Here is a 17,029-nt window from a genome sequence, read left to right as displayed (position 1 = left end):
GAAACATAAGCTGGGACAGTCAGTCGTGGTTTTGTCATGTCTTCCCAGTCTTGTCTCTTGGTTGAATGACTTTAATTGCTGATCTCTCTTCACCTCTGAACCCTGTTTGACAAGTTCACATTTTTCTGGAAGTGTTACTGTGCCTTAGGAGAGCTGAATAAAGTGAAGGGGTTACTTCATGTGTCTTGCAAGCTATATTGCTGTTTACATTTTTCAGTATGAAAAATTGTCTTTTTACCTGCAGCAGTTTACAACAGGTTGACATTATTTGTTCAAGTGCAACCTATAAACAGAAGTAGCTCAAAGGTCTGTGGTTTTTTTATTTTTATTTGGTTTTATTTTGATAAAACTGCCACCTAGTTAGTCTTTCTCTTTCCTGGCCTTATGTAGGCCATGCAAATTTGGCTAAGCACGGTACCTTACCTCTGTCTTAGTGGAATGATACTCTAAAAGTTTTAGGACCCATATGTTCAGTTTCTGGAAATAATTTTAAACTCTGTCTTCTGAAGAACTAAGTCTCCCTCCTAGGCTGATGTTATCAAATTATTCAATAAGTGTATTCTCTAATCAAACATCGAAAAAATCAATTAAAATACTGAATAGTACCAGAACTAGGACAGACCTTGTTTTATACGCTTCATATCTTGTCAGTGAACCATGGGTAACTTTCTCTAAACTGCTTTTCCAGGCAATTTTGCAGCAACTTTATAGTTTTAAATCTCTTTCCTGATCCTTTATTTTGCTTATGAAAAACATGGCCTTCACTTCCTCTTTCTGTATTCAGTTGGGATATCTGACAGGTTCTGTTATCCAGTATTAGAAGGAAATGGAATCACTTTGACAAGTTTTTCTTTTGCCATGTTGGCTGCTACTTGTTTTCTTGTTTCCTTTTTGGTATTTACAAATAGATTTTTTGATTTTTGTTCCAATTAAAGAAAAAAAAAAACCAACAACAAACCAACTTGAAAGTAATCTGACTGTCGGGTAATTATATGGCTTGTCTGTCACCTCTCCAGCTACTAAATATCTGTACCACATCAGCCCTTTTCCATTCCAGTATCTTCCTTATTTCAGCTTTCAGCAGCTGGTACTTTAAATACTTTTGAATGTTGGAATGAAGGTCATCTGACCCTGCACATTTCAAAAACTTTTCGTGTTTAAGTATTCACTGACCTGTTCCTTCTCTACTTAAAGCTTCAATCCTTGTCACTGTTATTAATTCTGCTGATCCTGATGATACTAGTAGAGTTTGAGAAAGAAAATAAAAACACCAAGCATTTCAGCCTTCTTGATGCCAATCACTGATAGCTTCTCTCTCTCTTCAGTAAAAAAACTAGTCTTTCCTTGATTGTTTTTATATTACTGATGTACTTCCAAAATGACTTGTAATTTCTGAAGTCATCTTGCTAGTTGCCTTCCAGTTTGTTTTCTAATTTTGTTCTTACACATTTTTATTATATGTAGCAACATAGCCTATTTTTTCAAGTTGTTGCAGATATGTATCAAACAAGTATATTCACAATCCTGCAGATAAAATCCTGAATAATTCAAGAATTATGTAAATGCTATTATAGTTACCTATCATTTTCCTGTAATCACCATTTCTGTATAAAACACACTGATGATACTCCACTAGACTTACTATATGGGAGAGGAGGGAGAACAAAAATTGGTGTATTTGATAGATTTGTGAAAGATATTTGGGTTTTTGACTTTTAAAATTATGTTTATAAAGATAAAATGAAGCTTTTTCTCCCCTCCCCAGGCATTTTTACTCCTGAACAGCACTTACGGTTTTTGGAATTTTACAAGAAGCTTTCCACGCTGGGTTTGCAGCAGGAAAATGGACACAATGATAATCAACTACAACTTCAAACTCTAGAACAGGAAAAGAAGTATATTTCAGTGAGGAAGAACTGTGCTTACAATTTTCCAGTAAGTAACTTTAATTTAAGGTTAAGTACTTCATGTCATGCATATAGTACATAAACTGCATGAATGATAGAGAAGTTATTGCCATATTATACATAGGTAGCTAGATTCTAGCTCTCCCCTATAAAGTTCAAGTTACTGGCTTAAAGTAGAGGTTATCCAAAAGAGTTACTGGGAAAGATTCCTTTTTGCAGAGCCTCAGAAAATTGTTACCAGGCTTTGGTTGAAAGAGTGCTGCTCTGAAATGTCACTGGGCTCATCCTTTCCTACAGGTTTTCTCCAAACCCTTAGCACAAAGACACTGAGAAAATGGCTGTGAAACAGAGTCCTCAGTTTCAAATCCCTCAAAGCCTATTTTTCACATTTGCTGTGTTGTGGCATTACAGGGAGCTAAAGATTGAATCTGTTTATGTGAAGTGTTCAAATTTACCACTCTGTTTCTGTAGATCTACTTTGTATTTTGACAATCTGCATTTATATTTAAAGAAAATATGTTTTTATCAAAAGCCAGTACACAGTTATTTTTATTCTGCCATTTAAGGACAAGCACCATGTATATAGGTAGTCATCTGTTGGTTTATTTGAGAACAAAAAAAAAAGGTATGTACACACAATTATGTTGAAGTTCAGATGCTTGCTTTGTTTTTGAAATCTCTAGTTTCAGCTTCCACTAGTGTACAGAAACATTAACGATATTTGTAAAACTAAGGTTTTATATCTTGTGTTTTTAATCTGTATCTTAAAAAAAAAAAAAGCCTTCAGCATGTCTGGAAGATATGTAAATTCAGTTTAGTTGTCAACTCTAGAACTTGTCTGGTGCCTGTATTTTGACAAGACCATCAAAAATGCCACACTTCCTATTTAGAATCACAACCTGCTTTCTCACAAGTGTCTTGCTGGTTGTAACTCAGTGTTTTCATCTGAAAATCTCTGATAGTGTGGTCCTTTAGTTGGACAGTTAATAAAAGACTTTATCTTTCCACAGGCCATGATTGTTTTTGTGGATCCAAAGAACTTCCATTTAGAACTATATTCTATATTTTTCTGCCTTTGTCATGACCCTGAAGTTCCCGTCAGATATACCATGGCCATAAGCTTCTATGAAGTAAGTCTACAAAGGTACTTTGTTAGTACTTACATGTTTTTGGTTTATGTTGTTTTATTCTTTAAGCTCACTTTTGTGACTATTCAACCAGAACTAGAGGACTTGAGAAAACCAGTTGAAATGTAGTTTGCAAAAGTGTTCAGTCCCTTCTAATATGTAAATACAGCCCATATACACACATTGGTATTGAAGTTATGTGATATTTGACTACAGAACCTACTGCTGTGTCTTAAGGAGCAAAAGCTGGAAGAAACTTAAAATAGTCTAACACAATAAATATAAGCAGTTGTACTAATAAGAATATTTTAAGGTTTTGAATGCTATTAGAAAATAACAAGACAAACAGGAAAAGGACCTTGCCATTTCTGATCCTGAAAACCTTCTTTAGAACTGTACAGTTTGCTGCTGTGCTGGTGTGGAGAATATTTGTATGTATCACATCTAAGTTAAATACTCAAATTTATTATGAAACTACTTGGAAATTTATGCAGATGTAAAAATATATGTATTCTTAATATTCCATCCAGTATACGTAAGTTCCACTGTATTATGTTCATGGAAGTTCAAAAACACACAGCTGCATAGATAATATTAACTATATGAAGTACATTCCAGAGATGAAAGTACTCTCTGTCCTGATGGTTTTAACCCACGTAGAGAGATCTTCAAGGTTTGATAGTGTTTTACTGAGAATCCTTGTGTTTCAGTCCTCAAGCTAGCTTTTTCTCCCACTTTGTTGCTGTAGAAATTGGTAAGTTAAGCAGCTTGCTGAAAGTATTTAAATAACTAGTAGAGGCATAAATGAAGCCAAGATGGCTTTATTTCCCCCATCTTAAGGAAGATTGGTGGATTTCTAGTTCCCTTCACCTGTTGATGCCTTGTCTTAATGAATGATAATGCAAAGTAATTGTTGAAAGAATAAAATTAGCATATAATTCTACATAATGTTTAATGTCAGATGTTTAACACTTTTAAGGTACTGCCTGAATATCAGAAAAGTATTCTATCTCATTAAAAAAAACTTGCAAAGTTATGCCGTGGTCTGAATATACATTTAGTGCTGGTTGATTTATTTTTAACAGCATAATTTGCAACCACGTGACAGCCAGAAATGAGTAATTTATGGCATTCACTGCTAGGTGGATTTTTTTTTTTTTAAATAAACTTTCTGTAGCCATTTCTCTAAAGTTTCATTTTGATTGGAAGTAAGGTCTTATTTTCTCTTGGCTTATATACACAAAGAAAACTGTTAAAAAGTGTCATCTAAATATTCCAAATGGGAAAAACCTCATTCCTATTTTTTTTCTCATATTTGCTATAAAATGTTTTTAACAGTGTGGAGATGAACTTGTGCTGGTTTTTACAAATTTGTATGTGACTTATGAATCACAGTAAAAACAAAAACCCCAAACAAACCACCGAAACAACCAACAAAACCACCCACACTCCCGTACCGCACCTCCCCCCAAAAAACAACACAAACAAAAAAACAAAGCCAAAAATAAACAAAAAAACCCAACAACATCATCAACAACAAAACATCAAAAGAAGTAAGGAGTGAAAACTTTGGATGGAAAGTTGAGGAAACTTTAAATCCATAACAGCCTAAGCACATTTTTATATTTTATCTGTGGTAAATTATATAGGTGACTGTTATCTCTCCTAAAGAGTATGAAGTATATTTGAATATTCCAGAAGGAATTTTTCTAGCCTTGCAGTGCGGTCTTAAAAATGTTTGGTAAATGTGAAAGAGAGTTCATTCTAACAACATGTTTCATGGTTGAGTAATAGGCCGGTTTCTTGACTCATATTCTTTATGTAAGTGTATTTTCAATGTGATCAATGGTAAAGTACACAGCTTTAGAAGGCTGATATTAAGCAATTGTTCTGTCTCCCTTTTTCAAGCTTGCTGTAAAGTAAGCGCATGTAGAATAGTTGCTGTAGTGCAATGGAACTAAAGAATGTTTCACCTTGCTGTCTTATTGTCCTTTTTTAGGTTGCTAAGCTTTTAAATTCTGGTGTGTATACAATACATAAAGAACTGGTTACACTATTACAGGATGAGTCACTGGAGGTAATATACTTTTATTGGAACTTTCTTTTGCTTGTTACATAGAGGCAGATAATCTTGATGTTTAATAACTCTGAAATAAGACAGTGCAGTAACAGTTTGAAATTATCAAGAGCTTTTACTTCTGTTTCGCAGACGCTTCATTAAGATGCCAGCCGTCTGTGAATAAAAAGGATGAAAATAGGAGGTTTGAATTTCGTAAACCCATACTGAATGTATTAGCTTTTAAAAATATTAATTCTAAATTGTTTTAATTGCTATATTTTTTTATTACCTTACAAAGGCTTTGGAAAGGTTTGCTTTTGATACTATGTTAAAATAATAATTGATAGCAGACAAGGGTTTTGCTTTGTTTTATTTTCACTTCTCTTAATGAACAAGAGATGAAGAAGTTGTGTATGGTTCAAAGACCAGGATTTCTAGAAAGAGTTTCAGTCCAAGATCTGCTACAAAAATCTGTGTTTATGAGACAGTTTAGTTTAATGTGCCTTGGTTTCAGCCTACATGAGACTTTTTTGTATTGAGAATGACATGATTTGAAATTATTTGTTTGAGACAAAATCACCGTTTCCTCTGATACTAGTTACTCCAATCCTAGATCTTTTTTCTATGTAGCATCCTTGGATATGGCATGGAAAAAGGAGTTTTGCTTTCAAATGTTCCTTTTTGTTTTGATACCCTTTGTTAGACATTTTTAAGGAAATTAAAACTGTTCATAGAATATCTACTTATTGTTTATAAAATTTTGACCCATCCTAAAAGACTTCTCAAGTTGAATACCTGAATGTTGAGACTCAGAAGCAGCTGGTCATTTTGAAAAATTCCTTGGTTTGATCCCTATACAGTTGTCTAAATCAGAAAAAATATTTGTTCCTTTATTTTGTATATCACCTTAGTCAGAATTGGTGCAAAAAAATATTTAATTATGTACTTTTCTAGTCTAATTTCAAGTATTCAACCTTTCAAAAGTAAGGTTATTCTGTTAATATAGGCTATATATTCTATTTTAATGTATCAACTGCATTTTTCCCCAAAGCAGGAAAAAAATATTTTAGGATCTAGCTGACAGATACAAAGAAAAATGTTTATTTGTGTTTGCTGAGACTCTTAACTATCTATGAAATACAGATCTTTCTTAAGAATGAATGTTCATTTTTAAATATTGTACGATGTGAATAGTTTAGAAAGCATTGGCTGTGGTATTCACATAAATCAAAGCTATAGTTTTTTTTTCCTAATCTGAAAGCTATAATACTTACTTACTATATTAAAACATAAATGTTAAATCCCAGTCATCGTCAATGCAAATACGTTGCACTTCTTTTTCCTTTCCTTTATAATTTTTTTTTTTTAAGATGAATCTGAGAATACAATGACGTAAGAGATGTCAGCAGTGGTATGCTGGCGAGAGAGAAAACTTGAGTCAAATGAAATTAACAGACCTCATTCATGCAGCCTTTCTTTAAATAGGTGTTAGATGCCCTGGTAGGTCACCTTCCTGAAATCCTTGAGCTAATGGCTAATGGAGGAGAAAACAGTGGATCAGAAAGCAAGGTGGGTGTTCTCATGTGTGTTTGTGGTTTTTTGGTTTTTGTTTGTGTGTGGGTTTGTTTTTTTTTTTTAAGTTGCTTTCTAAATGGATGTAGTAACAAAGTTGTTGAGACATAAATTGTGAGCAAAGGCTTTCATGTTTAGTTTCTCATTTGGAGAGATATAAATTTTCTGTGGTTTTTTGATTCATTGTTGGGTTTGTAAACGTCAAAATAAAAAAATGCAAGATTAGACTTAATATAAAAATAATCAGTTTATCCATGCTCTTTTTCTAATTTGCTGAAATAGATCAAGTTTTGAAGTACAGTCATTAAGTAAAAACAAACTTGGTTTCATGCTAAAGGAATGATAGCAAATACCTAATTTGCCCATGGTTGACATTTGCAGACACAGTTTCTGCTAGGAGGTTTCCTTTTTCCTGAGGTAAAGGCACTGAATTAAGATTTACGAGACATGTCTTCAGCTTCCAATTTTGCTAATTTAATTGTATGTAGCTCTGGATGATGGTTTATTCAGTGACTCCTTACCTGTAAAATGGAACATGAAAGATCATCTTGTGTTTTAAGATGCTGTTTTGAGCATACTTCCTAAATGTACCGAGAAATTGAAATATTCTGACAATAGAAGAATTGAATAAATTTGTGTCCTTGTATAGACAAAAGTTGAGAGTATACTTCAAAATGTGATTTTGTCAGATTTTTACAGCTGTAACACATAACTAGGGCCATGTCAAGTCTCTTGTGATTTTGCTTAGTACTAAAGAGAAGTTAGCTTGGCTACTATAAAGGTGTATAATTCCTACTAAAATTAATTAGAGAGCTGAGAACAATAACTGCAAAGTTTAAGAGGCTAGGAGAAAAATGAAATTTATTTGTTTTGATAAAGACTGGGGAGGATTGTTGTAATTGTCTTCATATCTGTAAAAGGGTGTTACAAAGAGAATGGTAATGAGTTTATCAGGAGGACAAGTTGGAAGTCACAGTGTATTTAGGTACTGGAGTAGCTTTTTGACTAATTAAGTGGAATTTACTGCTTAGTGGAGATTGTTTAACCTTGATCATTATTATTTTTTTTTAAGAACAAGTTAGACTAATATATATTTGAAATGGTCATGATATAGTTGATCCTGTCTGATGAGAAATTAATTGTCCCCCTGATATCGCTTCCCTTCTTACATTGTTATTATATACTTTTTAATTATAGTAATATGGAATATAGCTAGAAGATCTAAAATTACTTTAATGTTTATATTTTTATTTCTAGTTATTGTCTATTCCTGACTTGATTCCTGCATTAACAACAGCAGAACAGAGAGCAGCAACTTCTTTAAAGTGGAGAACTCATGAGAAGTTACTGCAAAAATACGCATGTCTCCCTCATATCATATCAAGTGATCAGATTTATTACCGTTTTCTTCACAGAATGTTGACAATCATTTTGACAAATGTGAGCCTGTCTGTCTCTTTCCTACTGTTTTGCAGTTGTTTACTGTATTTAGAAAATTAGCACTAGATATTTGCTGTGTGTAGCACTTATATATAAATCTTAATGTACTATTTTTCATTGAATTGTGTATCAAGCTGTGTTTTTTTAGATAAGACTGAGAAATTGCTAAGAACTAGCCCCCAGTTTGATGAGTGAAATTTGCTTGTCAGATTGGAACATTTTTGCTCACACCCAAGATTTCTTTCCTTTCCCTGTGCTAATTATCAGTTCGTTTCTAGAAAAATCAAAACATTTTCCTCTGAGATATGCCTTCATTTTCCTAGTTCCATAGCTTACATTGCATTGTGTTCCATTCTTTATGAAAGAACACTTAATTCTGAAAATGAATGATCATATAAAGTTGCTGGTCTAAAATGTTATTTAATTCATTCAAACTGTCTGTTATAATAGAAGATCTTGTATGTTTTCCTTCCTAACACCCACAATATAGAAGGTGCCTTCCAAACATGGAATACTTTTAGGCATTCATAAAATAGTTGGATAAACAACCTAGGCAGATGGGATAAGGAGTAGGTGTCTCATGAATTGGCCTGGCTTCATTGTTCTCCCTTACATTATGCCAATTATTTCAAAATTGCACAGAACCATAGAATCATGGAATATCTCAAATTGGAAGGAACCCATAAGGATCATCGAGCCCAACTCCCTACTCCTCACAGAACTACCTGACACTAAACCATATCACCAAAGACCATTTCCCAGATGCTTCTCGAACTGTGACAGGCTTGGTGCTGTGACCACTCTTTCAGTGGAAAACTTTTTCCTGATGTCCAATCTGAAGTTCCCCAAAGCTTCATTCTATTCATTCCAGAATTTTTAGAATTAGGCTATTTTTTAGTTATTTTTCTACTTCTATAATTTTTATACATTTTAGTCATATTCCTTCAGGTATGTTTAATTGTGTTTCCTTTATTTCCTTCAAGAATGTCCTGCCAGTCCAAAAAGCAGCTGCTCGAACTCTCTGTGTTTATTTACGTTATAATCGCAAACAAGAACAGAGACATGAGGTTATTCAGAAGCTGATTGAACGTAAGATAATTTTTCCTTCATTACTTAGAGATGCAAGTTAGTTTTGACTGAAGATCTATTTATAGTTATATTTGTTCAGTGTAACTTCTTGCTTAATTGTTGGGATTACACTTAGAAGACATTCAGTTGCTCACATTATCACTAGGCAAAACATATTGTGCATATGCAAAGAATGTATGTGAAACTTATGCAAAGGAATTGAGAAAATTGCAATATGAGAAATTGATAATATGCCAAGACTGTTCCAACCCTACTTCTTGAATCTAAAACTGCTTCACTATAGGTGCTGCAATATACAAAGCAGAATTCCTTTATAGAAGTAAAATTCTCTAGGGACTTCAGCATGAAAAGTTGTGAATGAATCTTTTCAGAAATTAATTTATGAATGATTTAGTCACCTTAGTTGACTTTCTAGTCTATACTCTGTGTTACAAGGTTGAATAGTTCCCATTAGTAATCCTTAATGTTTACACAGTAATTTTGCTTCACTTGTGCCATGATTTGAATGGCATACAGGGCTTTGTTCAGCACAGTAACTACTTCCTTACTATTTTTGCTTTTTCAAATGGTTAAAGGGATAGATTGAATTTCTGAAAAAAATGCTCACTGACAGAAATTGTTGAATTCAGAAGGTTAGGCTTTCACTGCAAGAAAGAATTGAGATAGAATGAGAAGGTCTGCCTTGTGATGAGTGTGATGGTCATCTTTGAGTCAAAGCTTAACCTTTGAAATATTTTCTAGCTGAAATGGAGAACTTAACAGGTAATATCTATGAACTGTTATTTTTCAGAACTGGGCCAAGGAAAAAGTTATTGGAACAGACTTCGGTTTTTAGATACTTGTGAATTCATTATGGAACTGTTTTCAAAATCATTCTTCTGTAAATACTTCTTTCTACCTGTGCTTGAACTTACACATGATCCCGTGGCAAATGTGAGGTACTGTGCTGTACTGTAGCAGTGTACAGGAAAAAGCTTTAAATAATATATTAAGGAATATTGGTAAGGGTTTTATGTCTTGTTTAAATAATGGGACTTGAGTAAAAAGGTACAGAGCATTCAGAATGACCAACATTAAAGGTGGAGGGGACTATGAGAATGTCAGAAAACCACAGAAGCAGGTCACTCTGACTGTTCGGGGGACTGGCTAGAAGTGTCAGATTTTGGGAGTGAGAAAGGAACACCGAGGCAGTGGAGCCAATAGATGAGAGGAAAGCAATACACTGGTTTGTGGTTGCAGAGAGAGAGAAACATAACTTTAGTCTCCGTTAATTTCCATCCCTTTCAACATCACAATATGTAACGTAAAACACACAAGTAATTCTTTCAGTGATCAGAGTTTAACAAGTTAGCATAGGTTTTACCTTATGTAAAAGTTTTCTACTTAATTGTTAAAGTAAATTTTTTAAAAATAGAAAAAATATAAGAGAATTTGCTATGTTTTTCATTTTTATACAGTGTTTTTTCTGTTATTTTTGTAGCCAATTATTTTATTCATTAAACAGATAGGGACCAGACAGTTATTACGAGTTAGAAAATAGTTCCTTTTTTTTGGTCAGGTAATTTGTGTGATTTTTACCCTTTGATCTTATTTCTGATGTGTGTATTTCATGTTGTCATCATTAACATGTCTGAAAGTCTAATACTAATGATGCATAGAGATTTACACCTGAACACTCTAGTAACTAAAATATTTCCACACAGTGTCAGGTCAGAAAGTTATTAACTTAGAAGTGTCTGTTCTTGGTTATTTTATACGAATAATTTTTCTCCCTTAATTTACTGCATTTTAAATTGCATTCTCAGTCAATAGAGCAGCTCATGTCTTCTGAAAGCATCATATAGTGTTACTGATTTCTAACAACACCCTCCACTCCTTCTGTTGCCTTGAGGAGCACTTATTGGACCTTTGGCTGGGCTGATTATACTCACTAAGCCATCACAAAACTGTCCACTTTCTTCTGCCCTCCCTCTCTCAAGGAAGCTGGTGAACCTCCAGACAGAAGCAGGGAGACAGGATAGGGGGAAAAGGGCTTTCTTCTTTTAGGAGTCAGAAAACAGTGAAGTCCTTTTACTCTATCTGGTACATCTTCATCCTTGCAGGTCCCTAGAACTGTGTTCACGCGTTTTTTGGTGAGACTCAGGCTCCTTTGTTCTGATGGACCGGGGTATTTAGGTACCTATTAACCTATTGGAGTGAGGTGTGTAGATCGTTTTCATAATCTAGATATCTGCTTTCTAGGTTAAGAAAACAAACAACACACACAAAACAAAACCAAAAAAAAGACACCACCACCACCAACCAACCAAACCAAAGAAATCTTTATGGACTTTCAGATACAGGACTGCAGTCCCAATCCATAGGGAAATTTTTGAAAATGTTACAGAATGTCTGGAAACAATGTATAATCAACAATCATTTCCCAAAAATGAGACCTACTAGCAATTATTTAATGTCAAATGCCAGCATGCAATACAAAAATTAAAAATATTTATTCAACATTTGCATCAAAAGGTGAATGCTTACTTTAATGTTTACTTTTTCTGTTTTGGTTTGGTTTTTTTTGTAGAATGAAGCTATGCTATTTGTTGCCAAAAGTTAAATCTACTCTGAAGATTCCAACTGATAAACATTTACTTCAGCAGTTGGAATTATGTATAAGAAAACTTCTGTGTCAAGAGAAAGATAAAGATGTCCTAACTATTGTAAAAAGAGTAAGCATTTTTCTTTTCCAGCAGCGTTTTGTCTTGCGGTTATCATTAAAAATTAAAATTATCAGCTTTCTGTTAATTCTCTTAATATAAGAACAGGAGACTAAAGAATTCTGCTGTCTGTTATGTAATTTTTAACAACTAAGATAAGATGTAATATAGTGCATTCTGTCAAATTTAAGAGTGTTAGTGTTTCCTTGGTTACTTATGTTGAAGTTATATTTTTTTTTAGTGATTTGGATTCAGGATTTTGGCTCGGTGACCATTTGTGAAAAAATAGCAGGCGACTAGAGAGAGGATTAAAAGTTGACCCTAATAAAAATTACCAAGTCTTTGAGGTAGAGATATCTTGTTAATCTATCTGTTTTACAATATACAGATGAAGGATTTGCAGGATTTTGAAATGTTACAAATACCCTTGTAATGTGAATATTCATGAAAAAAAATTCATCTTTAAGAAATGCCTGTGCTTTGTCTCAAAGAAGCCATGAAGTGAGGTAGCTAAAGTAGGTGGCTTCCTTACAGAGCTGGTCTGCAGGAGCAATTGGATGAACACCCACCTGGAGCCTCCTGGCTCATTCACAGGTTCCTGAGTTGTTTCTTCAGTCTTGGTTCTCAGGTCCATGGTCCGGCTGTTTGTGCTTCTGTGCTTTCCTTGAGTGTATTTGGAGTTTGATACAGACAGGCTAGTAGTGCTTTGTTATGAATCTCAGCAGGGTTCTGAGAATACTCTCTGACAGTTTTTAACTGCCTTTGTAGCACAAAATTACAAGTATAGGCTTCAGATGTTTAGGGAGAAAAGGCATGTTAATTTTGAATATACCACTATTCTAAGCTTTGCATCTGGACAGTTTTTTAGTTAGAAGTGTGGCATGCTATTGAGTAAGGATAAACAATGTCTTAATTTTCTTTATAGACAGTGTTAGAATTGGACAGAATGGAGATCTCTGTAGACGCTGTAAGTACTTACCAACTTCAATACTTACCAAGTACTTTTAATTCCCATTTTCATGTAGTGATTTTTTATTTTTATTGATTTTATTTTGAAGTTTCAGAAAAGATTTTACGAAAATGATTTATTGGATCAAGAAAAAGAGAGACAAGAACATCTCCTTTTGGAAATGGTATAATCTATCAGTACAATCTGTCCTGTTTTAATAGTTTGTGGCTAAATATTAATGAGGCAATAATTTTAAGGTAGGGGAAATACATATTATGGAGAGTCCTGGTAGGTTTGTAATCTGTGTGTGGTTTCATTTTGCACTTGTACAAAGTTAAGTTCTTCAAAGTAACATATAAATTCCTTTTCTGTACTACCTTAATTTTGCTGTTTCAATTAGAAAGGTAAAATGGAATTTCTTGAAAAACACTCATGCTTGATGCCTCTATAGTTCTAAAATCCCTTCAGTAGACCTTAATGAATTTTTTTGAGGGAGTTTTATCAATTTTTAAGGCATGTATAACATAATAAATTGAATAATAAAACACCTCAGAGTTCACATAGGGCTTCCATAGGCCAAGAATTGAATGTCATAACTTCTTTTGTCTCAAGGAAGCCGAAGGAGGCTCTGTGTGTTACAAGCTTTCCTATCAGACAGACAGACAGAAAGGTCATTAACTTCTGCAGCCTGGCAGGAGCGGGTCATAGCACAGGTTGTAGAGAGCAAAAAGAGCTGTGAGTCTTTCAGCATTTGGAACATTTAGGATTTTAACTCATCTGTAGAGAACCAGAACAGGTTCAAGATTGTCCAGAACGTCAGTTTTTCACCTTTGGGATTGTGACAGAGCCTGTGTTTGTGGCCCGGTTTGGTGTCAGTAGATACTGCTGGTCTTCTCTTGGGCCGTTGGTTTCCTCAATCAGGATACCTGTCTCGTATTTCCTGCCACCTCCCATTAGCTCAAGCCAAATGTTCAAGCTTTGTTCTCAGGACCTGCGTACACATATTCAAAGATTTGAACTTAGCTTCAGTAGTTTTTAAGTAGGTACAATTAATGGTTTTATAGTGAAAATAATTGAGGCTGTATGGAATAGCCTTCAGTGTGCCCTGTGTTATCGTGTCTTGTACGATAAAATTGATTTTTACCTGGTTTCTACAGCTAGACTTTACAGGAGCACCTGTATTTTTATGACATATCCCATTGATGTGGGCATACCTTTGGTGTTACAAAGGTCTCCTCAAATATTGTCTGTGAGAGGCTTTTGAGGAACTGGAGATGTACAAAGTAAATGGTGACATGTTGCAGTCCCAAGTAGATGAGGAGCCATTGAATCCAGTTAAATGTGTCTGACTGCTACAGATTTTAATACTGAATATGTTAATAAGTTTCTTCAATTTTAGTAATGGACTTGGTAGAAACTATATTCCAGCAACCTTGACCTGAATTAATGCCCTTTATTATTATTATTAGCTTGCATAGTAATTAGAGTGAGATGAGGGTAGAACAATTATGCTTCACTTGGCACTTTTTATTATGCATGTAGTACAGAAAAAAAGCTAATATTAAATAGCTTTCTGAAGCTGGAGTGAAATCTGTTCACCAAGAATCCTGAAGCAAGTATTGGCTTTTGAAATTACTGATGTAACTGTATTAACACTGTCGTCTGTGTGTGTGTGTGCTCCCAAAAGGCATTCTAAAGCTAGCTAATATTACTGAAAGGCAAGTAAATTCCTTAAACTTGAAGAATTGTAATACTTACTTTTGTTTTGCATAAAGGCTTATCAACTGTAGATGGTAATTTTAGACATTTAAGAAGTTTGAGCATATGTGACACCATTGAGAAAAACATTTTCATTAAATTGTGTGTTTGAATTTAAAAAACTGCCAGTTCTGTTATCAGAGTATCTGTGTCATACAAAAGTTTCACATTGTCAACTGCCAATTTCTGCATTAACTAAAACAATAAAAGGCCAGACATAATTTTAATAAATTATAACTGTGAACTTAAACTCTGAGTTTTCTCTATTATAAAATGTTTTCAGATGTGATTCTTCTATAGGATATGTATCCTGATTTTATTTTGTACTATTAAATTGGTTGTCTGGATATTCATTAGGGTTCATACTAATAGCAGGTGAGAGTAGAACTTAAATGTTATTTTAGTGATTTGAAAGCAATCCCTAATTAAAACACATTTTTGGTTTTTTTTTTTCATTTTTTTTTGAGTAATACCTAAGAAAATTATTCATTCTTTTAGGAACAATTGGAAAAAGAGAAGCAGCAAAATGAAGGAAGATCTACAAATATTAATGATAAAATGTTTGAAAAGAAGCGTAAGTTTGTTTATTTGTGAATATATTGTTCATGCATGCATTACTCTTCTACAAAGGCAGAAGAGTAGGGAGCAGAAAAGAGACATTTTCTAAAACTCTGCTATTTACTATATAAAGTGGCAATATTTATTTTAATATTGCCAAAGATGTGTATGAAAACTGGCCTTGTTTTATTAGAAGGAAGACTTTTAGCTTTATTAATAAAATAGATAACCATTTTAGTTCTCTGGTATTTTTCATTTTGGGATGTAATGTAAATACTTGTCTGTGGTATTTCTGAAGTGTTAGTAGCACTGGATTAGATATTATTACTGTTTACTCCAGAACTGTGGTATGTCCTCTTTCTGTATTTAAAGTTAAGATTTAAGAAAGAAGTATTTATATATTTATACCAGGCTTTTGATTTTTTGTTTGTTTGGTTTTTTTTAGGTAGAGACAGTAAAACATCATCAATGTTGACAAAAAGCATCACACTGTCTGTTCCTGGAAGCTCTTCTGGTAGGAATTCTTTAAAAACTCTTCTAGAATGTTTTGATCTCACAGCATCAGGTTAAAACTCAGCAAAGCCGCTGTTGGCATTTATGGGCCAAAGTTTCACCTACTGCACACAGGAAAAGGTTTCACTCCTAGAACTGCATGCATTTTCTATGGTTTTTAGTTTTATTTCCGTTTTTAGCATATAAATAAGTGACATAAGGTTTATTTGTTTATTCTTATTGAAGTATTTAAATAAATTCCTTCAGCTGGCATAGGCTAACAGAAAACTATGTGTTCTGAATTACTGAGGAAATGCAAGGAAGTCCGTGTTAAAATTTTCTACTTCTAATTTTAGGCAAAGAAGACAAGAAATCCAAGTTGGTTCGAAGCCAGTCTTTCAATACTCAAGCATTACATCCAAAATACAGCAACATAGACAAGTGTCCTAAGTATCTTTATTATCTTAATTGTTTACCTCATAGGCAACTGTTTACCTAATAGACAGCTGTTATGAAATCATATGCACGTGAATCTATGAAAGTAGAGATGTGTGCACTGAATTGTGACCTAAATTTTCAGCTTTCTGTTTAATTGATCAAGGTTTGCGGTTTTGAACTGAGGGAAGAAATACCATTTTAATGCAGGCTAAGACCTATAGATTCTTATTAATTTCTTTTAAGTTAACGTGTGTCATCTTTTATCATATACTAAAAATATTTTTCAGTAAGAACTGCTAAATGTAAATTTGCACATTTCTTAAAGAAATTTTAGCATAACTTTCTCATTTATTTTTTTTTCATATAAACTCAGAAATGACCTCAAATATTATTAAACAGCATGATGATACAATTGAGAATAACTCTCTTCTGTAATAAGCAATTTTGTTTTGTTTTTTAAGTAAAAGCTCTGCTACAGGATATACATCTTCAATATCAGCGATGGGAAAGAGTTGTATGTTGTCCTTTAGTGGTAAGTAGGTCATTATATTGTATTTTACATTAGTTTTTTATGTGGGTGCTGAATCTGTGGGCCCCACTAAACAGGCATACTGTAAGATATCATACTCATAAAGAACTTAAGTGTTCAAACATCTATTATTTTAAGTGCTAGTCTAGTTAGTCTATTTTTCAGGTTCTTCAGGGGTTTTATTGTATTTTGTAGTTGGGGGGAGCATTTGTGGAGTTTGTTTTTGTTTTGTTTTGTTTTCAATATCGCTCCACCCATTTTACATGAGGAAAAAGATATTTTGTATAACTTCTCCTGAATTAGGAGAGAGAAACTGCTATTGGGAAATGACCCCTGCTCCATTTGCTGTTGAAGAATTTGGGTGATTAGAATGAGATGATCTGCTTCCTAGAGGAACCAGTCCTTTTCT

The 17,029-nt window shown here is 33.7% G+C and overlaps 1 protein-coding gene across 1 annotated transcript in view; it reads left to right on the top strand.

Moving 5' to 3' along the window:
* PPP4R4 (protein phosphatase 4 regulatory subunit 4) overlaps positions 1-17,029 on the top strand; it is a gene marked incomplete at both ends in the record, with an annotated part of 67,558 nt that overhangs the window by 45,736 nt on the left and 4,793 nt on the right. The window contains 14 exons of the mRNA XM_080345644.1: positions 1,766-1,935; positions 2,918-3,037; positions 5,034-5,111; positions 6,579-6,662; positions 7,923-8,105; positions 9,089-9,194; positions 9,985-10,132; positions 11,764-11,908; positions 12,822-12,863; positions 12,955-13,029; positions 15,102-15,177; positions 15,607-15,675; positions 16,010-16,103; positions 16,553-16,623. Of these exons, the coding sequence (XP_080201770.1) occupies positions 1,766-1,935; positions 2,918-3,037; positions 5,034-5,111; positions 6,579-6,662; positions 7,923-8,105; positions 9,089-9,194; positions 9,985-10,132; positions 11,764-11,908; positions 12,822-12,863; positions 12,955-13,029; positions 15,102-15,177; positions 15,607-15,675; positions 16,010-16,103; positions 16,553-16,623 (1,461 nt within the window). The remainder of the gene's footprint in view (positions 1-1,765; positions 1,936-2,917; positions 3,038-5,033; positions 5,112-6,578; positions 6,663-7,922; positions 8,106-9,088; positions 9,195-9,984; positions 10,133-11,763; positions 11,909-12,821; positions 12,864-12,954; positions 13,030-15,101; positions 15,178-15,606; positions 15,676-16,009; positions 16,104-16,552; positions 16,624-17,029) is intronic.

The sequence above is a fragment of the Nesoenas mayeri genome, assembly GCF_963082525.1.
Source record: "Nesoenas mayeri genome assembly, chromosome: 5".
Classification (NCBI taxonomy): domain Eukaryota; kingdom Metazoa; phylum Chordata; class Aves; order Columbiformes; family Columbidae; genus Nesoenas; species Nesoenas mayeri.
This window is presented reverse-complemented; position numbering and strand designations above follow the sequence as displayed.